The sequence below is a fragment of the Notothenia coriiceps genome, unplaced genomic scaffold, assembly GCF_000735185.1.
Source record: "Notothenia coriiceps isolate Sejong01 unplaced genomic scaffold, NC01 NC01_scaffold00016822, whole genome shotgun sequence".
In the NCBI taxonomy this organism is placed as follows: Eukaryota; Metazoa; Chordata; class Actinopteri; order Perciformes; family Nototheniidae; genus Notothenia; species Notothenia coriiceps.
Genome location: NW_011349523.1, coordinates 37,922 through 59,915, shown reverse-complemented (window position 1 = coordinate 59,915; position 21,994 = coordinate 37,922). Strand labels below are relative to the sequence as shown.

The window sequence follows — 21,994 nt, the reverse complement described above, 5'->3', positions numbered from 1 at the left end:
GGTCAAGAAGTCATTTTTTCACACAAATCCCAGCAGTAATCCTAACTTCTATTATCCGCTCCACTCATGCACTCCGTTTCTCATACTAGGGTAGTTTTTATTGCTCCCTGCTCTTCTAGAAATTATATACCACTTTTTGATCTCACAGGAAACTGATTACACACACGGATTCTGTGTGCGACTGTGCTTTCCTTAACAGAGCTATGATTCACCTTATTTAAAAAAAAACCTTAATGTATACATTAATGCCACCTTTTGCTTTCTTCAGGCTGTCATAATATGATTAAAGATGAGCGAAGGTAGCGAAGTAGATCCCACTGCGTGACTCATAGGCTGCACAAAAACAGCTCATGAGTAGAGAAAGAGAAGGGGAAAGTCTGCCAAAAACCTCTCAGCAGCTGCACCGCTAAACAAGTACCCGTCTTCCCTTTACAACATCAATTTACTCCCATTGGCTCTAATCAAGGTGGACTGCTGATTAAACGAAAACAGATTGTGGCCCCATATTGTATTTTTTTTGTGCACGTTGACAGCCGAGTGTAACAAGTCGCAAGCTCATTTTCAGATTTTCCCTTAAGGTCCTTACTCATCAAACTGACACCAAAGAACACCAAGGAACTCGTCCCGACAGAACGTCGCCTCACGTCGCCTCACGTCTCCTGCGTCTTGGCCAGGTTTCGCACTGGAACACACCGCAAAGACTTCAGCCAAGTTGCACGTACGAACTGCGCATGCGTGAGTGGCAATAACTCTCCTTACCAGCAGGCGTCGGTAGTGTGTGTTCGTCATTCAAAAGAGGCAACAACCGGAAGACAGACTGCGTGATACACAGAGAGAAGAAGAACAGACTGCGTGATATAAACAAACAACAAATAGCATGTGCGTTCCATTTTCACTCTACAGCCAGAAGCTCATGGGGCTTTCCAGAACCTGTGTCGAGAGCTGGAGTTCAATGAAATCTCAGATTTGCCTTCTTAATAGTTTGTTTGGGTCCCTCACTTCCGTTTCGCTAAGCTGAACAGCAGCCAATCAGAGTGATTTTTGGCTTGACGGCCTGCCCTTTAAGGCCCAGACACCAAAACACCGGGCCAATTTCAGCCGTCAATAGATGTCTGGCCGTGATGAGCGTCGTGTTGCCCTACTCAGATTTGGTGTGTACCGCACCGTTGTGTCTTTTCGGCCGTTCCGACCCATTTTGGCATCGGCCAAAGTGCTGTCGTTCAAATTTTAAACTCACTCTTGATTGACTGTTCAGCTAGCGATCAGTGCATGAGAAGCGAAAACGGAAGTGAGGGAACCCAAACAAAACGATTTAAGAAGCACCACAGGACGGCTATTCTTTTTTCATTTTCTTCTCAGCTGGACGCAAGAGTTTATTTTGTACATCATATCCGATCTGGGAAATGAAGAAAACGAAGACCAACGCACACGCTATTTGTTGTTTATTATATCACGCAGTCTATTCTTCTTTTCTCTGTGTATCATGAAGTCTGTCTTCTGGTTGTTGCCTCTTTTGAATGATGAATACACACTACCGGCCGCCTGCTGGAAGGAAGAGTTATTGCCACTCACGCATGCGCAGTTCGTACGTGATACTTGGCCGTTCGGCTGAACGTCTTTTGCGGTGTGTTCCCAGTGCGACTGTTGGCCAAGACGCAGGAGACGTGAGGCCACGCAAACAGTAGTGTTCCCGTCGGGACCTTGTTTTTTGGTGTCAGTTTGGTGGTGTCTGGGGCCTTTACGGCCTGACAGCCTCCCGAATCAACATGTCGAATTGGCTGCGGAAGGTGTCCGGTAACGGCCGTAAAAGACGCGACGGTGGGCACCAAGGCCTGTGTCTCACCTTCGGTTATTTCTCATTTCCTCCGTTCCTTGGTCTCGGTATCACCGGAAGTTGATATGTCTGCGCCCATCTTGAGTAGCGGTCCCAGTGGCCTTAATTTGTGTGCCGGAGGACCGAGGAGCGATAAACGAGGAAGCGAAAATCGAAGGAACTACCAGCACATCCTCCGGTGAAATCCTCAGACACTNAACTTAAGCCAGTTTGGCCCTATCTAGTTAGGTGCGCGTTCACATGAAAGCAGTACGCTTCTCCATGTTTGTGATTGGTCGAATGCTCCAGATACCACCCCTTTCATGTGAACGCGCACCTAACTAGATAGGGCCAAACTGGCTTAAGTTAACGAGTTGATAACCGGCGTCATAGGACAGCTTAGCGGGAGCGCGTTTGTTTTGGATTAGGTAAGACGGCTAACTCAAACATATCAGGATATGTTGAACTGGATTCGTAGTACAGGCCTCTGGGAAAACACACAACTTTGAAATGTCAAATGAAAATGTGTTTTGGCATCACAAGCTTTATGTCTTCTCCTTGCACTATTTCTATCCTATTTTATTTGTATTTACTTGCACTATTATATCGGATTTATTGTGTTGCACTGTTGGAGGAGCCTGTGACCTAAGATTTTCTTTGATATATCTACACTGTAGCTATGTAGAAATGACAATAAAAGCCTTGAATCTTGTCTTCCTGCAGCAGTACATGAGAGCAACGGGACTGATCAATACAAAGCTCCCTCAGGGTGTGCAGGGACAGTATGCAGGTGCATTTTAAGGTGTCTGAGAGGGCAAAGATAACAGGTACAAACAATGGAGCTGTGTAGTATTGGCAGCATCAGCAGAGTGAGCAGTTAAGTACAAGGAAGTAGTATTAGGAAATACATATAAATCAGCCTAATGTATTTAAGTGGGGTTAAAATGTAGGTCAGTTTCAGATGCTACAAAGGTCTCGTAAAAAGGAGTGAGGTTTACATGGCATTTATCAAAGGGTAAATAAATACTGAATGTATTTGTCCCACCTTCAGTTAGATTATAAGAGCTTTATTTCCTCATTCACTGGTTTGTTTATATGCTTCTATGAAAACTTAAAGTGTTACATTGTTTTGCTGCTGACTTCCTCTTGGCTTTTCACTAGAATTGAGAAATTATTTTGTATCTGTTTTTAGATGATAACATATATTATTGTTCATTGCAATTATATAACATTTCTTTAAAATGGAATTAAAGAGACACTTCTTATTTAATATGAAATGAAGCTGCTGCATTGATCGCTTGACTTCCATGTCTAAAATAATTCAATTATTCATAAGAACATATATTATATTATAGATTGCTTACAGCTCTGTAGAAGTTTGGAAGTGTTAATCACTCATTCATATCCATATTGCTCTAAACAGAATGAAGCTTTAAAAAAAAAGTCACAATCCTTATACTGCATTAGTATTATCACAGATCAAATGTTTTTACAAATGAAGCTTAGAGGTCATAATGTGCTTTAGGGTAAATTCATACACATTCTGATGTTTTAAGCAGATAATACATTAGAGCTGCTTATAATAAATAAATCATCTGAAATGTAAGTCCATCAATGTCCGTTACTAACCGCAACTATGAGGTACTTTACCTTTTGAGTTATTTTAAAATGCTATGTAATGTGTTATGATTGCTGTTTAAAAGCATAATGAATATCCAGAAGCACTCATAATTATAACTTCACCTCATAACTATAATTATACAGATCTACAAGCAGATTATATTTCATTAGTAGAGCTTAGACAGTGTTACCGACATATTCTCCCAAAATACCAACAATACTATGTGTATATAAATATGCTTGTGTTAAAAAAAGATTCTTGCATCACCTTATTGCAAGATTAGACATAACGTGGAACTGACTGATTTGGATTGTTCTTACCCTGCGCTGCGTAGCGACAAGTACCGTCCTGTACGAGGACGTTGTAGAAGGGCTGGTTGGCCCCGCTGGACAGCTGGTGGACCCTCATGGTGGTGATCCACTCCTGACTCATGGTGCACTTTGGGTCCCAGCCGTAGATCACACAGTTATATCCCGACCTGGGGGAACACATGGAGACGGACAGACGATGAGAAGTTTGAAAAGAGAAGGATTGTTGTACTGCACGTTAGCCTCACCCACCTCTTGTGTTTCATGATGAGGCCGACTGAATACTGGACCTCCACGTGTTCTGCAGCGCTGCGCTTCTTCACCTCGGGTGTAGCAGGATGTTTCTTGTGCTGGATGTGCTCCAGCGTGTGCTGCACCAGGTAGCCCACTGCCCCGTGCTGGGAGGGGTCCAACGCCTGGATGTGCTGCAGGATGTCGAGCACCTGGGACGGAGGATTTTCAATATTGTTATATTATGAGTAATGTCATTTCTAGTTTTAAAGCCTATCAAACATGAAAGTAATGTAATATTCTGAATATATCAGAATGTTTGTCTTTTCCTGCTTAGTCACTATATCCACATTACTGATGATTATTTAAAATAACTACTAATGGTGACGCCTACAATATTGTACCTATAACGATTGAGGTATTTGGTCAAATCATGATATTCAGCTTTCGGAATATTTCCCAGCTCTAAAATATAAAGAGTGCTGCAGGAATCCATTTTGTTAAGCCTACTTGAAAGCTAGCATCGTCAAAATACCAATGGGATTCCACCAATGGATAATCCAAGAAGGAAAAAGCTAACATTAGCCTGTGAACGTACAACAACCCGGTTGCATAACTTAACATCCCCGCCACTAAGCTGAAGGCTTTCTAGTGTTTGGTCTGAGGCCATTAAGTAGTCTCATTTAGAAACTTCAGCACACACGGCTGGGATATTTACTGACCTTTATTAGGTCAAAGAACATAATATGTTTACCTAATAAAGGTCAAAGGACTCAAAAATGTTTTACTAAAAATGTGAACTGCTAGTAAAACCACATCGTCCTGTAATTCCCTCTTCTCATAACTTATTTCAGACCTTTAAACAGAAATTGACCATTGACTTCAAGATGAGGGAACCAAGCGCTAAGTACATTTTGGGTGCCAGGTTTCATTCCTGCAGCACTCTACAGGGCTGGAGAGATAGTGCTTTGGAAGGTAATACTTTATCATATAGAGCATTATTAAAAAAAACCTTTTCTGGCCAGATGCCCAGGTGGAAGTAGAGGCGTGCCTGCAGCAGCAGGTACTGCACATTGTCTGGGTTGATAGTGAGGTAAAGGTCAAGAGAGTCTCTCAGCAGCTGGTAGGATTTCTCATTGCCCTCCCTAAAAGAAAACCACACAGTTAGGGTGAAGTAACAAATCATTACATTGATTGAGTCATTTCATTCTGTGATACGTTGAAGGAATTGATTTCATTTTAGACGTCATTTAATAACATCTTATGCCTTGACCATCCATCAAAAGAAGACTCAGTAGTGACAGTCAGCTTTTGAGTCTCTCTTACCCTCTCTTGCCGATGTTGAGCAGGTTCCCCACCATCCTCAGCAGAACCTCCGTGGTGCTGATGGCACTGTAGTAATCTGCCGTCACCTGGTGGCCAATCAGGTACTCACACTCCTTGGCTGTCAGCTGTTTGCCTTTACCAAAGGCATCAATGTAGACATAGTCATAGATGTCCTCGCTCCTGCAGGTGCAAAGTTTGGTCAATTATGATGTGAAAAATATATTTGACAGGAATCTATCACAAAGTGTCTGCATAACTACTAAAGCATCAAAGCATGCTTGTATTTCTAACACAATGCACCAGAATTAGCTGATGTACATCCATTCCAGTGAACAGAAAACATTTAACTTGCACAGCAAAAAAAAGTAAAATGTAATTAGTGTCTATTCTAGTTTATACCAAAAAGACAACCAAAATAGCTGAGAACTTGTCAGATTTCAAAGTAGGCTGCCTAAAAATATACTATTAAACAAGATGGATTTTGAATATTATTTGTTCATGTTGACGACAATAAGCAGAACTAGGATTTTATGAAAAAAGGAAGTTAAAAACAGAAATTGACTCAATGAAACAAAAAGGACAACAAATCCTTTGACGTACGACCAAAGAATATCTCAATGTCTTTTCATTTCCTGATTGGTTGGTTCAACAAATCATGTAAATGGCAGCTCTACACTGAAGATGATGTTAAAACGAAATGTTAGGATATTTTACTTTCAAACCTTACCCTCTTTGTTTTTGGCACCAGCGCAGCAGAAAATGATTGGGGAAGTTGACAGGTTCCACCTGAACCCCCAGTTTATGGGCTAACGTCATGTAGAGGACCGAGAGGCTTATGGGAATACCTGTACGGCGTAGTAGCACCTGAATGAACAACAACATGGCTTAGCGAGTCCTGAGATTTTAATGGTTAAAAAAATGGTTGAAAAGCTGAAAGTGTAAATTATTTTTAAACAATCTACCTGGTGGATGTAAGAGTTGAGAGGGTTGTAGTAGTCAGACTCGTTGCCTTTGTATTGAAGCTGCTCGTACAGGACAGAGTTTAGAGCACACACCACCTGCCTCTGGAGCTCAAAGTCCTCCACGACAAAACAGTCTCCTATACAATAAAAAAGAAATCAGACATGCACATAATAAATATGGCTGAAAGGGAAAATATTGTGCAGCTGACAGATATGGCCCAAATACAATGGTATTCTAAATTGAGAGGACATGATTTTTTGTTTTTTGAAAAGCCCACCTTGAGCGATGCGCAGGCTGGGGTGAGAGGAGTTCTTGATTTTCAGCATCTTCCTCACTTTTTCTGCAATCTCATCCAGTTGTGCTGATACGCTGTTCAGTGTGACCTCAGCCAGAGGGTTACAATACTGATCCACCAGTATGGCACCTAGAGAGGCCGGCAAGAGCAAGTGAGGGGGTGAATAATTGGATTTAATTGTGAAAATTAAAAACAAAAGCAAGACCAATCAAATGTGAAAATGCACTGTATGTACTGTATAAGCTGAACAGTGCAATTTGTGTTGTTTGCCATGTATTCATGCCTCACCTTCTAAAGCTGACTGCTGCTCTGCAGGCTGCTCCAGGAAAGTCTTCAAACTCCTCAGGATGTTCTGTTGTCTCAGGAAGTAAAGGATTTTCTTTGCATAGTACTTCAGAGTCAAGCTTTTACTAAGGAAGGGCACAGAATGAAAGAGAGACACATTATTGGTCCATTGGCGCCGACGTCTCGAGCCGTATCTGGCCGTGCAACACTTACAGTGTCACATAGCCTACTGTATGCAGAAGTATTATTTTAAGCAACACATTAAGTCAGGGGTCGGCAACCTTTTTGATATGAAGTGCCATTTAAAAAAAAAAATGTTATCAGCGTGCCAACGATCGAGAATTATCAATGGGGGGGGGTTGAGGAGCTTGACGCTCGTCAACTATCAGCAGGAGGGCGGGGGAGCCTTGCTGCGGGGAAGCAGTGTGTGCACCTGTCAGCGCAACTTACATGATGCCGAATTTAACAAACACATTTAAATAATTGGTTTAAACGGCATAATAATAAGGACGATCGTCCGTTCTGTGATTCCCCAGAACACACAAGTTATGATATTAGGGTCATGCAGAGTGAGATGAGATCGCTGTCCCTTTAAGAGAGAGAGAGAGGGGTGCGGCTTGTGCATGTGTGTTTGTGAATGGTAGAGCGACAGTGAGGGAACGTGTGTATGTTTCTGGAAGTGAAACGGGAAAGCAGAAAAACAGANGTGTGCCTTGGCAGTCTCAGACACAGCCACGCAAAAACTGCGTAATTTGTACAGCTCCTTATGGGTACTGCAATTAGTGAAGTGCTTTCCTCCGTGGTGAAACGATCAGCACTGCACCACAGAGGAAAGCGGCAGAAAGTCACCTGGAGATAAAGAGAGCGGGGCTGCGTTGCGTGCATGGCTTCCTTCTGCAGGTAACGGGGAGACGCGCTCTGGCGGCGGTCTCGCGTTCAGGATCCAAAAATTAATTTAAATATTTTGCACACTTATTCCACTTATTCCTAGTGTGCCACTGGTTACGGTGCCGCGTGCCAATGCTGGCACGCGTGCCAGGGGTTGCCGACCCCTGCATTAAGTTGACGAAACACTCAACTCAAATGTAATTATGTTAATTATTTAATTATTAAATCAGATCACTCGTGTCTTAGATGAGGCAGTGATATCATAAGCCTGTTAATGTAGGCCTACGCATTCAAAAACTTGGTAGTTTATTTATTTTTTAACCATTTGTTCTGTACGGAGCCCTGGAGGGTTCATAGAGAGAAAAATAAATAAAAGGGGCGTGTGTGTGTGTGTGTGTGTGTGTGTGTGTGTGTGTGTGTGTGTGTGTGTGTGTGTGTGTGTTGTTCGTTCCGGTGCACTCCGGCAGGACTATAGCACTACATCGAGATTAAGATTAAACAAATTTCTTTCACTTGGGAATATACATACAGTATAACTATGGAGAACCAGATTTGTGTAAATTACTGTTCGTGGTAATTTGAAAACAAATGCCGGTGGTGTCGGACACACACAAACACGCACACACAGAGCGGAGCTGAGCACAAACACACACACACATCATGCGCCCCGGTGACAGGACATCTCCTTCATAAAACGAGTGGGAATACTCTGGTAGTTCGATGTGTGTGGTTAAACGTAGCAGCCTCGATCTCTATTCAGCTGTTCTAATGAAGGGAAACGNGGTGTCCTGCACACTTGTGAACACTCACGTGACAAAAATCACCGTCAAGAGGTCGACTTCCCCCCTCAGAGCGGAGCCGTCCCGGCCTGGCCAACCCGTGCACAAAACCGGTTAAGGCAACATGTCTTGCTCCACTAGCCCCCCCGTCGACTTTCCTGAAGTACATTCCCGTTGATAGAAATCAACACGTAATGAATTAAGACCCCACAGTTTGATGATTGATAGGTGCTGTCTTTCATTTTGACACACAGAAAAATGTTATAATAAACATACATACTGTATGTTAAATGGATATATCCGCCTTCTTTCATTTATCTTTCCATTCCCACAACAATATACATAAAGAAATGGCATATTTTGGACATAGTTCGAATGGTGATTAATCATGATTAATTAATTTTTAAGCTGTGATTAATTACAATTTGTAATCGTTTGACAGCTCTACTTAAAACATAGATTGATCTTTAGCTCAACAGAGAGTACTTACCTTGGCATGGACGGCGTATGAGGCCAGCAGCACGGAGGCTTCAGGAGGACAGTGAATCTCCTCCTCCAGGATGTTCTTCTTCACCTGAGGAGGAACCAAATGCAATTACTTGTAATGCAAAACTCATTTTTTGTCAAAAAGCCCTTTTAGGTCGTCCCTGAACTCGCCGTAGAACCAGCTCTGTTTGCTGTTTGTTTTAATATGATTATTATTTATATGAATTTTGCTTTATTTGCAATCTTTTTTTGGGCTGTATTTTTTCCTTATTAATTTTTCTTTTCTTCATGTAGCTTAGAACACTTGAGTGTTTAATGCATACGATAAGGCATTTTTATTTATTTATTTTATTTATCCTATGCAAAACAAAAGAGATGTGTATTTAGAACAAAGGCCACATATAGACAATTAAAGTTAAAAAAATAAAAAATCTATTCCCAAATAAATCTAAATCTGTGCCATTGGGTAGTTTGTTTCCCTCTCGGTTTTTCAGTCAGGATTACCTACTGGCCCCATTATAGTAGAAGGGTGAAACATGGGACAAGAAATAACTAAATACATTTAAGATCGGATCCTAAACCTGCTGCCAATACGCATGTTGCAAGATAGGACATTTGCTCTGCATAGATGTTACCTAGTGGGAAATGAATGTGAACACCCCTAAAGTCAGAGCAACCAGCTCAAATCAAATATCATATGAGGTGAAGGAGCTGGAGCTGATTGAAAGGTGATCGTATTAGACTTAAGCACGATGAGAGAAGAGAGTCAGTGTTGGGTGAAACACAACTTTCTAACAACTGTGCCTTCCACAGCCAAAATTTGATTTCATTATTTCCACGCTGACAAACACAGAGACAATATAGAGCTTAAACTGTTTTCAGGTGCCAATTTTCATAAGCCAAAAAAGACCAATTTAGGATATGCTGCAAACCTTAAGTAAATAAGCTACAGCTATACTGCGACAGCTCCCTGGTGCTTTCTCAGTTTAGAGAGCTCTTGGACCTGGAAACAGGATAAACTTTGCTAAATAAATATTCTAAAACTTGAGTATCATAGCCACATTGGGACTTATTAAACACCAACTATGGACCTAAGCCAACATTAATGTATATGGTCATTAAGCTGCTCCAGGAGTATCTGCTTGCGTATATAGTATAATGACATGAAAGTAATGCGCCTCGAAAAGCTTTGAATCATAATCAGAGAATGACGCCTATTTTCCTAATTCATCATTTTTCTGTGCTGCAATCAGATCTAGCAGCTTCTATGTGTGTGAATACACTCCAATCATTAGGAGTGACAAATGTAAGGTTTAGATCTCCGGTTTATAGCTTATGTAGAGAGTGGTTCATGTTGACTTAACTATCACAGATCCCAGTCATATCATGAATTCTTCAAATGGGTGGAAATCCCGTTTAACAAGCTCCCTGCAGATTAAGAGTGCAGGTGTCACTACAGGAGCTCTGTCCCCTGTCAAACTAATGGAATCACAAACTTCCAAACTGCATGCGGAGCACAAAGCCGGAACGCAAGGTGAGACGCTACAAACCTGCTGCAGCCGTGGTGGCAATTTAGTGCTTCAAACCTTATAATTTACCAAGCCAGTCTGTCTTCTTTGTTTTGAACTAACTGAGATGTGGAGCCAGAGGTGACGGCCCCTAGTTGTGGGAAGCGCTTAGACACAGAGGCTGCAATCTGGTTTACAAATGTTGTTGCTAAAGAGGTGACAAAGATGTGTCTGTTTGTGTGAGTGGTCTTAAGTGTGTGAGGGGTGTGTGTGCGTTTGTATCCGGGTCGCTGATCATTTCCGATAAGCGCTAATCCAGCTGTCATGCCTGTGACACTATCTGAACAGAGCCCTGCGCCCGACATTGTGGGAATTAATGAGAGCAGAGTAATATGGAGACAGGCGGCGCAAGGCTAAGCTTTTGTATTCCTCTTCCGTTGTAGCTGCTTTAACTGTTGAGTCATTTGTCTGCTGCTTCTTTCCTTTTAAAGCGATGTCTCCCCGTAAAACAAATAAATAGCTTCAACTACCTTTAAATGGATTAAGGAAACAGACACTTTTTATAGAGCTTAAGTAGACAAGCACACTGCTGTCTCAAAGCATATAACTAAACCAGCACAATGGTCTATAAGTGCTATTGGGGATGAGCATCCCATAGAGAATATGTCATTAACTGGGCCAATAGCTGAGCCTTTCAATCCTAATTGGTAATTGATAAATGTGGCTGGTAGCATTGGAACACAGTTACAAATCTCATCTCTTGTGGGCAGGAATGGCTCCGCAGGAATCCCCCGGAGAGTATTAAGAGGAGAGAAAGGGCTGCGGTAATATGTTGCGCATTGATTCCACATGGCTGCACACCATCAGACTGGAGACAATGGGAAAGGTGTATAACAGAGGGCTCTGCTCAACAACTTGTTAGAAACTCAGTGGACGCATGCCCCCTGTTGGCACCGCATCAGAATAGTGAGGAAGCCGCAAATACGGCACATCAGCCTGTTCTCAATGGTGAATTAATTTTGAATGTATTTAAAGAGCATTGTGAGAGCTTTTAGGTGTTAAATATCTCACACAGCCATCTTTTCTCAAGCCTATCTTTCATCTCATCTTGTTCCTCAGAAAGGTAACACCAACACCCACAGGTTTTGCATTTAGAGTCTTGAACATAGCACTCCTCTAGGAAGATTACGATCAAGGAAAGAGAGGTTTTAAAAAAAAAGTGTCTGCCCACTAGCCAGCCACTAGGCAGTTATCCACAGCTTCTCCTAAAAGGCATGTTGGGCTTCAGGTTTACCTGTCAAGCCTGCAGCTATTTCAATTTAAAAAGCAGCAGAGAAAGAATAAAATGTGACAGTCCGAGGTAGAGTACAAAGAACATTCTCATGAGGCCTTTATGGCATGAAAGACACAAATGAAATAGATACGACGGTAACAAGGTAAGTATTTAAAGAGAAGATCCAGAGACAAAAGAGCAACATGAGGTTAGAAATCACCAAACATTCAGCATTTTTATTTATATTGGATTAAACTTGAAATGAGGAAAACAAAACTACACCTATATGCGCAGTGACAAAACAGCGATGTACATAATGTATAGTTTACCTGTAGGAAGAAGAGATGCTGTGTGATATCCTGCACGAGCTCCTCCTCAGCATTTTCAGGGTAAAACTTGGCCAGGAAGTAAAGAGTGATTGGTTCTTCCTTCGGTACCTCCTGATCCAGAACCTACGACAATGACCCAAAGAAAAAACATTCGCAAGACGGGTCAATGTTTCTCAGTGTGTTGCCCGCTACCTTTATCTACAATGTTAATAATGGCTCTTAAATGACCAGTACATCGTTCAAATCCCTTACCCTCTTTTCCATCTTCAGCCAAGCAACAGTGTCCTTGATGTCGTACCGGAGTCCAAAAAACCACGTCTCCCTCAGCCCCAGAGTTCGACACACAAAGTCAAAAAGGTCTTTCCCTTTCCACTTGACCTGAAACACAAAAAGGATTTCGTCTCAGCAAAACAAAAAACTTGAAAAACTCAGCCTGTAGAGCTTATTATCAACAGTCACATTGGCTGCAAGCTTTTGTCAAGTGTATTCAAGGTTAGCATGACCAAAACGTGTCTCTCTTTTGTGTGTGTGTGTGTGTGTGTGTGTGTGTGTGTGTGTGTGTGTGTGTGTGTGTGTGTGTGTGTGTGTGTGTGTGTGTGTGTGTGTGTGTGTGTGTGTGTGTGTCCAAGAAATGAGGAAAACTGCTTCACAATACAGCAGGAGGAGCAACTAGGGGAGAATCAAATAATCCTATGCAAGGGCTGTATGAACACTTAGTCTATACGACCAATACCCGCTAAATACTATTTACAAAACCCATAATTGATACAATTATCATCCCAGCACAGAAAATAGAAACCTGCGACTAACAGTATGCTGCTCTGTGTAATTACCAACTGCAAACCATGAAGGGTTCCTCCCCTTTAAATACAGAGGAGGTGTCTGCGAGTCATTTCTATCCCTTTCAACTCTGCTTTATCATCAAACAAATCATATGCTTAACCATAAGATACTACAGGAAGGCCCAAAATACATTAAAAACCAGCATACATCAGTGTGTTTTAACCTCACACTGAAGGATGATTCACACAGCACTGCGACAAGTCCAATACTGCATTGACTAAAATGTTCATGATTCCATTGCTGCATAAAACAGAGATACATAACAGATATGCTCTCCTGTAAAATAAACCAACTATACAAATTGCGTTTGATCAGTTACTTGCTGCCATCTAGTGTCGAAAGTGAAACTCGATATTATATGTGACCATCATCACTGTTGTCCCCTGTTAAAAGCGTGACAACACATCAATTCAAGGTGTCGTTACAGTGTATGGTAATGCTTAGAATACGGTTATATTTGCAATACACTGCATGACAATTGTTATCCCAGTCAGTAGGAGGACTCGGATGCATTTCGTGTTATGTTCAGGTAAAGTTTGCAGTAAAGTTTAATTTAATATTGCTCATTTTCTGAAACACACTCATACACACCTCGCAGCTGAACTCCATGTCTGACTCCATTGTGCAGATCCTGACGTTGAAGTTCTTGGCTTGTTTTCTTAACAATGAGTTGAATCCCATTTTTGCTGCTAAGGCACTTGCCATGGTGAAAAGCTTACAAACTTACTATTTACTTATACAAAGTCCTACAAAAGAAGTGCACTTTCAAGGCATTATTTATGTTACACTATATGGATGTGACTGTCCAGCTTTACTCTAGCACCTTCAACTATCAATAAATATATGTTTAAAACAAGTTTCATTCAGGTTTAAATGAGGCTATCGCTGACATTATCTTGACTTATGAATGTATAAGACAGATTCCATGTTTAAATGGTAGTATTTTTGTAATATCGGGTTACCTACAAAACAAGTTAGTTTACTTTTAGCATAAGCAGATGAGACAAGTGTACCGTCCTATCCTTGCTGCTAACGTTAGCTAACAGGTTAAAAAGAAAATAAGTAACTAACTAACAAACTAACGTGTACATTACAAACCCATTTCTTGCACTAAAGGTATCCGTCTTTATAACTTTAAATCCGTTGACGTATTCTTCTAAGCGTCCGGGGGGAAAAAATTAAGCCAATATATCTCTCCTGGACAGTTCAAAACACTTCTGCATGTTTACTCGAAGCGATAGCTACCTAGAACCTGCTGCTAACCATTTGTTACGAAGCTCATTCTCAAAGCAATGCTGCATTCAAGTACCATCAAGATCGTTGTAATAACATCGTAGTGCACAGTTGATCAAATGAATTTACTGACAAAAGAAAACAATGCTTTTTTATGGTCAAACATATAATTATTTATATTATTATGTTACAATGCTGCTTTAAAAAAATCATTTCCTAATATGGGATCAATACAGTTTCTATCTATCTGAATATATGCAGTAATAATACATTGTTTTTGTTTTCTCTTTTGCAATTTCTCAAACCATAGCCAAAAGTAGCCAATGTATCCTGATGTAAACAAAAAGTTTACAAAAAGTAGGGTCAAAAATAATCAAGCTCTAGATTCTAATTGTATTTTTGAGCTAAAATGAGTAGTCACTTATTCAGATTTGAGTTTCAAAGTGTTGGCCAGGAAAAAAAACAAGATAACTGATGATAGGCCCTTTGTTTGTCCATTGTTTTCGGACAAATAAGATCCGATATTATGAATTAAACAATAGCATCTATATTGTTATTAAAGAATGAATCAGCTGCAAACCTACTTACATGTATTGTTCGTAGATATTAATTTCCCCTTCTGGCAGGTGCTACAGGAAGCTGAAGAATAATAACAATCAGTTTTGCTAACAGTTAATCACACAAGTGTTGTATTCTTTGTAAATAAATTATGATTTATCTGAAACAAACATGTATTTGACACAGACAATGGACATGTTATGAGTGTGGACAAGTACCTTAAAAATGTAGTTTATTTTGACTGCTGCTGGGGAACGGACTTTTATCATTTGTGATTATTTTTCTAAAATAACATAAATCTCGAGCGTCCAAGGAACCCTGAAGGTGGCATGGCTTCCCTTCTCCTGACCGAACAACCAATCACATTGCACTACACCCCCTTGCCCCGCCCCTAGCCATGCCCCCTGCGCCATAAATGGGAGGCGCCTGTTCAATGAGGTAATCTGGGTAAACAGTAAAGATGGCGACGTCTGCAGTCGCAGAGGGACAACAAAGTCTAAATGGGATTATATCCGACCCTCAATCAAAAAATTTGACCGACCTACCGACCGAGTTGCTAGAACACATCCTGTGCTTTCCAGTCCTCAAAAATGTCGACATTTGTAACGTCTCCTGCTGCTGCAAGCGGCTACACGACGTTTGCCATGAAAGGGGGAAGGTCTGGGGACACCAGTACAAACTCAGGTGCTGTTATTTCTCTGTGCTATATCGTCGCAGTTACTGCTTTTGGTGGCTATTTACCAACGTCTACCGAAACGAAGCCGTCTTTTCTTTATTATATGTCTTATTTAGAGCCCTACATTGCTCATTGTACTTAAAAATGGTTGCCTTTACTGCGAACTCACAAGCAGCTGTCATCCATTGACATCCTGCTGATGCACCAAATGCATCACCCCTCCAGGCCAGCAGCCAGCTCTCTGTGAAGCTTGTATATCTACGCGTTTAAACATTTCACACGTTGCAGCTTATATTCCTTCTTACCCAAAACTGTCAATAATTAATTTGTGTGACCTTGAATGTAACATGTTGCCTGTGAAATGCAGGAGAGTGCAGCTCTTGCCAAAAGCTCAGCCCTCCTCCTGACCGATTTGGCTATCACTCTCCTGATTGCTTTCCTTTGTACAAATAGCAAACCATGCATGCATCAGGATGATAAATGATCTCATAGAAATCTCATATAGTGCCTCAGGCATTATGCTGCATTTTGATCATGCTCTAAAAGATTCACCGGAATAACAATTGTACTGCCTTCATCAACAGATGGCCACGATTGCAGAGGTTTTATCGTCAAAATGAGTGCTGTGACTGGCTCAGAGAATACAAAACACGCCATAGAGTTGGCATACAAATACGAAGGACGGTGGAATCGATCTCTAAGAGATTCTTCACAGAAGTCGTAAGTAATCCATTTGTAATATTGAACATATACTGATTCTCAACTGATTAATACTATGTTACATCAGCCCTTGTTTGATACATAAATATACAGTATATGACAGAAAAGAGAAAGCAATCAGTCCAATCAGTACATTTTCCATGAATAGATGCTTAAATGCATTTGTCTCTGTGTGAGATGTGAGATTTCTACTCCCCAAACTAACCCAGAGATCTGTAACCCAGCCTTGCGTTGGCCAGGTGCTCGGAGACAGCTTTGCAGAAATCGAGTCACTTGGGATGCCAGAGCACTTTTGTGAAGACGAGCTCCTCTTCATACTCAACTCAGAAAAGAGGTAAGAGCAACAGTGTGCACATACACTACAACCTTAAACCTGCCACACACTGCAGTGTTGATCAGGGGCAGCGGGTACTGTAGGCTAGGGAAGGCTAAGCCTTCCCAAATATCTTTGTCACTGCCTCCTGGTAAAATTTAAATATAATGTTTGTGTCTTTGACATTAACGCTGTACTACGAAGCCAGTTCAACATACCCTGGATATGTTTGAGTTATCTTAACTAATCCTAACAAACGAGATCTCGCTATGTGGTCCTACGACGCTGGTTATCAACTCAGTAAATCAACCCAGGGTTTCTCTCTCTGGCTGAGAGCGCGTTCAAGGGGCGGGGCTAGCAACATTTGATCAATCGCAAACATGGACAAGCGTACTGACAGCGCAGCATCATACTTCATAAATGAAAATGAAACTAATATTAATAAAGCGTGGCCACGTTTTAAATACGAGGCCACGCTTTATTAACTCATTAAAAGCGTTACGTGGCCTGTACTACGAAGCAGGATTTGCTATTTACACTATTCATTCATGAAGTATGACGCTGCGCTGTCAGCACGCGTCTCCATGTTTGTGATTGGTCCAATGTTGCTAACCCCGTCCCTTTCACGTGAACGCGCTCTCAGCCAGACAGAGAAACCCTGGTTGATTTACTGAGTTGATATCCAGCTTCGTAGGACCGCTTAGCGACATCGCGTTTGTTAGGGTTAGTTAAGCCGGGTAAATCAAACATATCCAGGGTCTGTTGAACTGGCTCCGTCGTACGGGGCACTGGAGGCAGTAACGTGTAACTCAGCAGAATCTGAGAAGAGCAGCACCAGCTGTGCCTTTTACTGTTTACTTCACTGCGTTTCCCTTCATTAGAACAGCTGAAGAGATCGAGGCTGCTACGTTTAACCACACACATCGAACTACCAGAGTATTCCCCCTTGTTTTATGAAGGAGATGGTGTGTGTGTGTGTGTGTGTGTAAATGGTAAATGGACTGTACTTATATAGCGCTTTATCCAGTCTTTAAGACCCCTCAAAGCGCTTTACATACTACATGTCATTCACCCATTCACACCCATTCATACAGAGCAGTGTACCTTACTCTAGGACCTAACATTCACACACATTCACACACCGTTGGCCATNACTTGAAATGTTTTAGCTCTATGAAACCTGATGTACTTATATGATTCTGTTTTCTTCAAGTTTGTATTTTGTTGGTCGAACGCACTTATTGTAAGTCACTTTGGAGTGACTTACAATAAGTGCGTTCGACCAACAAAATACAAACTTGAAGAAAACAGAATCATATAAGTACATCAGGTTTCATAGAGCTAAAACATTTCAAGTGCTACTCAACTGGCTTTAGATAAGCCAGTCCTTTATTAGTATATAAGTGCTTTGTTAATAATTCTATCGCTCAAAGTGGAGTCGAAAGAGATGAGTTTTCAGTCTGCGCCGGAAGATGTGAAAACTCATCTCTTTCGACTCCACTTCGAGCGATAGAATTATTAACAAAGCAATTATATACTAATAAAGGTATATATGTATATATGGGTTATACTGTAAATACATACAGAAAGTAAACAACCCACACCAATGAACTGAGCTAAATACTTTTGTAAGCATGCTGACATTCAATAGCTTAAAGCAGGTATAATGTTTACCCGCTTTGTGTGTTAACATGCTGACTAGCACTAAACTTAAAATACAGATAAGGCTAATGGGACTGCCCTTAGTATTGCATATACCAATATAAATATTGACCTGATGATGGCAAAATTAAGTCACCAAAATTGTAAGAAATGACCCGGCCTAAGGGAACATCAGGGTACCAAGTTTCATGGTAATCCATCCAATATTTGTGGAGTCATTTCTCTCAAAACCATGTTGTTGATAATGGTAAAGCTGCTAAAAGAACAAAAACATTTCAGACAAAAAATATTTCCAAACGTGCCCGGTATATCTTTAGTTTGACTTCATAGCTGTTTATGGAAGAAACCTCTATGCTAGAAATAAAAAGAGCCATTTGGCCTGACTCCACAACAATAATGCATTTCATGGCTTGATATTACATAACCTATATTTCTGACTATCGTCCAGTTAATGGATTTTCTTCAAAGGGACTGGACTGTGTGAGGAATGCATTAACCAGCAGAACATTTAAATAATCAGCGGCTACTGTTGTGCATGTTGTCTTAATTGCTGAATGAAAATATTGAAACATAGCTGGCCTTTGAGAATCAATTGTTCATGTGTTTTGGTTTGAAATCATTAAAAGGAAGGAAAGCATCTGGAAAGAAATGTCACTGTTGAAATGCCGGTTGGTGCCATAATACCTTGATATGTCTACCATCAATTATGTAGCAGTTACAAAGAAACCCGTGAGAAACTAAGGGAGAGTAAGCTCTGTTGAGGGGAAACTTGAGGGAGAGGATGTCATTAAATGGCCTTCAGCTTCTCCACTTGGTTAGTCACTACACCGCTGCACAGGCTTTCAGTCTGTGTTGAGCCTATTATATTTTGTAATATGCTGTTTCTCACACTGAAAATCCAATTAAACTTCATAGTAAAGTAACACAACCAACACAACAAATATAATTAATTGATTAAAACCGTTAAAGTGGTTCAAACGCTTATTTTTCTATTGTGTACAGCAAGTCCAGCATTAACAAAAACAGCAATCAATGTTCTCTAAATTGTATTTTGAATCTCTTGTCATTGTTCTAGCACTTAATGTTGTTATGTCTTCCAAACACAATGTCATGAACACTGTGTAATCAAACTTAATTTGAAACAAAGTCACTTGCCGACTGGTCTTTACATTCTCTTTACTCTTTTCACCAATATCAAACACTTTTCGAGGATGCCCTTAAAACTTTTTTTGAAACCGTAATTTCTACTGGATGTTTAGGCTTGACTCGACTCATTTGTTGCACCAAGTCGTTCTCTCGATTACATTTTATTACTTCGCTCTTAAGGAGAATGCAAGAGCTGGTGTTACATCATTTTCAACTGGGATTTGCCTTTCCTGTAGTGTGTTATATAGGTTTTACAAAGGCTCCAATCCCAAAGTTCCCATCTCTCCCACACAATCTTTTTTTTAGCATAATCTGACCTCTAATGTCTGTACCTGCACAACGTAGGGCAGCTTGAAGTTTTTCAAAATCTAAGAACATTGCGGTCACTGTTGAGGTACCTAGGCTTTTTAGTAATGGCGAATTTGTGCAGGATATCCTGTGTCGTGCTTTTGACAATTCTCTTTCTCTCTTAATCACTCATCAGTATTGTTTTAACTCAACCTTCTAGTTTTGGCTTAGCTCACTCAGAACCTTGACCTAGATGGTACCACACCAAATTCCAGTATCTATCTGCAACTTTTACTGATGTTAACAAAAAGAAGATTCAAGTTGAGCTGCGCCTCAATGAAACAAAAATGGTAACTACATAACAACGAACAGCAAAACTCAAAGTGCCAGGGAAATACACATGTTCATTCAATAAGACTATTTGAAAAGAACATTTACATAGCATACAGCAATGCTCAGATATATAGGTACACATTCAAGTTAACCTACTTGCATAAATCTACTGTCATAGCTCACTCTTTTGAAACAGTAACTTTATGAATAATTCATATCATTCCACCAGTTCTAAAGTAGCCCAAAGGAAATTCCCCACCGCCACTCAGTCATGCCTAATCCATCCATATCTCTCCTCAAACATGCATGTTTTAATTTGTATCCGGGCTCCAGGATTATAAGTGATCAGTCTCGGCTCTCTTAGAGATATTTCTAATAGCATCATTTACACCGTCTCCTCACAGCCTGAGTGTGTGGTGCACGTTAATGACCTGGTGGCAGACCAGCCTCCATTCATTCTCCACGAGACCCTTTTTTTCACAGCCGCTGTGCTTTCATCTTATGAACAGCTCCCAGGAGAGGCCTGCTATTGGAGGGAAGGTGGATGGTGGCCATTAGGGTGCAGTGATTTGAACCCTTTTGGCCTTTTTGCTCTATCTTGCAGTACGGAGAGTACGACCCCAATGTCCACAAGCCTGGCTTCCTGGCCGAGGAGGAACTTCTTCCAAAGAGGGTGAGTGACAGCCGGTATTACACATCATCATTGATGAGCCAAAATGTTTGTCAATTGATTGTATTTTCTGCAGCATTCATCTATAGTTATGTTTATGTCCCCCTATTTCAGGTGATACACTTGTACCAGATGACTGCAGAAATGTGGGAGGAAAGGATCACGGCTTGTTACGCAGAGCACAGGGGCAGGACGAGGTAAAAAACCCTGCACTGAACTGTGAAGTTCCACAGCCATCAGCCCTTTTTAAATTAAAGTTCACACAGGATGTGTTTAAAAAAACGGTTCCACAAGAAATGTTTTATGCAAAACCAAAGTTAATTTTGGCAGAAGGACAAAAAAAGCTCACATAGAAGTTGTCTCCGAAAGAAACCTTTTATGCCTTTTCTCAGGCTGTCTGTAAATAGGTTGTATTCTTGTCAATGAAATCATTTGATTTGTGTGGTTAAAGGTCTACATCACTGTGACCTCACTAATTATGTTAGCATTGATAAATCCACGGTATGACACTTTCAACACCTATTGCTGCACTAACAAACTGCACAGCTTTCCACAGCTTAAAACTCATTAAGTGTAATAACATGTATTTTCTCAAGAGGAAAACCATGTAACACAAATGTAGCTATTTTTCAAAAGAGAATCATTTAGCGAGGAGCAAATGTTTTAAAGTGAAAAGGACTATAGAAATGCTGTTGCTCTAATTGGTTTCATAAATCTACAATGACACCAGCATGAGAATGAGTTGTTCTGTTATTTCATGCTGTTCCACTACTAAGCTGATCTTAGTTGAACATCGATAGGGAGTAAGTGTGAGGGATGTAGAGTGTCTTTAAACTCCTGTGTGTGTGGAGGGGAGGGGGGGGGTGTGGGGCTGGAAAATGAGTTCTAAAATCCAGCAACTGCAGCACTTGGGAAAGTGATAATTGACTCACTGGTGCTGATCAATGACATATTCAACCCCAGCAGAGAGAGAGGGAGTAGCTGGTCACATCTTTTGCATTTTAATTGCTTAGTAAGTGATGCCGTGTAGTGGGCGCACAGGAGGGGTTTCACTGACCTTCACCAGGGCTGGGTTTCATTAAAACATGCTTTTGATGCTGGGATGATACAGCACCTGACATTTTGCATCAATCCCAAACACATGTGTCCCTCTTGTAGAGATGCTACAGAAACACAATCATTTCCTGAAGGTGATCCTTGACATGTTCCTTCCCCACAACCACAAGGCCTCATATGTCTTAAAGGGCCCATGTCATGTTTTTCTGGTTATTACCCGTCCCCTTGTGTGTTATGAAGCTTTTCATGCATATAAACGGTCTGCAAAGTCACAAACCCTCAAAGTACACCCTATAGCGGGTAAAACTCTAACACAGAAAATACCTGTCTATGCTGCCCCAACGCCTCGTTGGAGATTTCTCTTTTCTTTCCTGGGTACGAGTGACGTGAC

The 21,994-nt window shown here is 41.0% G+C and overlaps 3 protein-coding genes across 3 annotated transcripts in view; 2 read left to right on the top strand and 1 right to left on the bottom strand.

The window, feature by feature from the left end:
- Nucleotides 1-2,487: 2,487 nt before the first annotated feature.
- On the bottom strand, nt 2,488-14,203 carry fbxo21 (F-box protein 21). The gene is made up of 13 exons (XM_010776242.1): nt 13,540-14,203; nt 12,358-12,483; nt 12,106-12,228; nt 8,996-9,083; nt 8,541-8,598; nt 6,846-6,967; nt 6,540-6,686; nt 6,262-6,398; nt 6,027-6,163; nt 5,300-5,479; nt 4,986-5,118; nt 3,995-4,185; nt 2,488-3,912 (listed from the first exon to the last, which is right to left on the bottom strand). The coding sequence occupies exons 1-13, from the start codon at nt 13,651-13,653 to the stop codon at nt 3,714-3,716; spliced, it is 1,755 nt and encodes a 584-aa protein (XP_010774544.1). The 5' UTR covers nt 13,654-14,203; the 3' UTR covers nt 2,488-3,713.
- Nucleotides 14,204-15,183: 980 nt separating this feature from the next.
- LOC104949815 (F-box only protein 21-like) lies at nt 15,184-16,473 on the top strand. Its single transcript, XM_010776229.1, has 3 exons — nt 15,184-15,423; nt 16,000-16,135; nt 16,345-16,473. The coding sequence occupies exons 1-3, from the start codon at nt 15,200-15,202 to the stop codon at nt 16,471-16,473; spliced, it is 489 nt and encodes a 162-aa protein (XP_010774531.1). The 5' UTR covers nt 15,184-15,199.
- A 4,002-nt stretch (nt 16,474-20,475) lies between these two features.
- The window catches only part of nf2a (NF2, moesin-ezrin-radixin like (MERLIN) tumor suppressor a), a gene marked incomplete at its 5' end in the record, with an annotated part of 17,363 nt that continues 15,844 nt past the window's right edge, over nt 20,476-21,994 (top strand). Inside the window, 2 exons of the mRNA XM_010776241.1 lie at nt 20,476-20,550; nt 20,662-20,744. Coding sequence (XP_010774543.1) covers nt 20,476-20,550; nt 20,662-20,744 — 158 coding nt within the window. The remainder of the gene's footprint in view (nt 20,551-20,661; nt 20,745-21,994) is intronic.

Bases quoted from the DNA above. Each gene is read 5' to 3' on its own strand.
- fbxo21 (XM_010776242.1), bottom strand. From the start codon at position 13,653: ATGGCAAGTGCCTTAGCAGCAAAAATGGGATTCAACTCATTGTTAAGA. The intron at 12,229-12,357 runs GTAAGGGATTTG...TCATTGTCGTAG, and splicing joins GGCTGAAGATGGAAAAGAGG to GTTCTGGATCAGGAGGTACC. The intron at 6,968-8,540 runs GTGAGTGTTCAC...GCCCTTCCTTAG, and splicing joins TTGACGGTGATTTTTGTCAC to TAAAAGCTTGACTCTGAAGT.
- LOC104949815 (XM_010776229.1), top strand. From the start codon at position 15,200: ATGGCGACGTCTGCAGTCGCAGAGGGACAACAAAGTCTAAATGGGATT. The intron at 15,424-15,999 runs GTGCTGTTATTT...CTTCATCAACAG, and splicing joins GGACACCAGTACAAACTCAG to ATGGCCACGATTGCAGAGGT. The intron at 16,136-16,344 runs GTAAGTAATCCA...AAACTAACCCAG, and splicing joins AGAGATTCTTCACAGAAGTC to AGATCTGTAACCCAGCCTTG.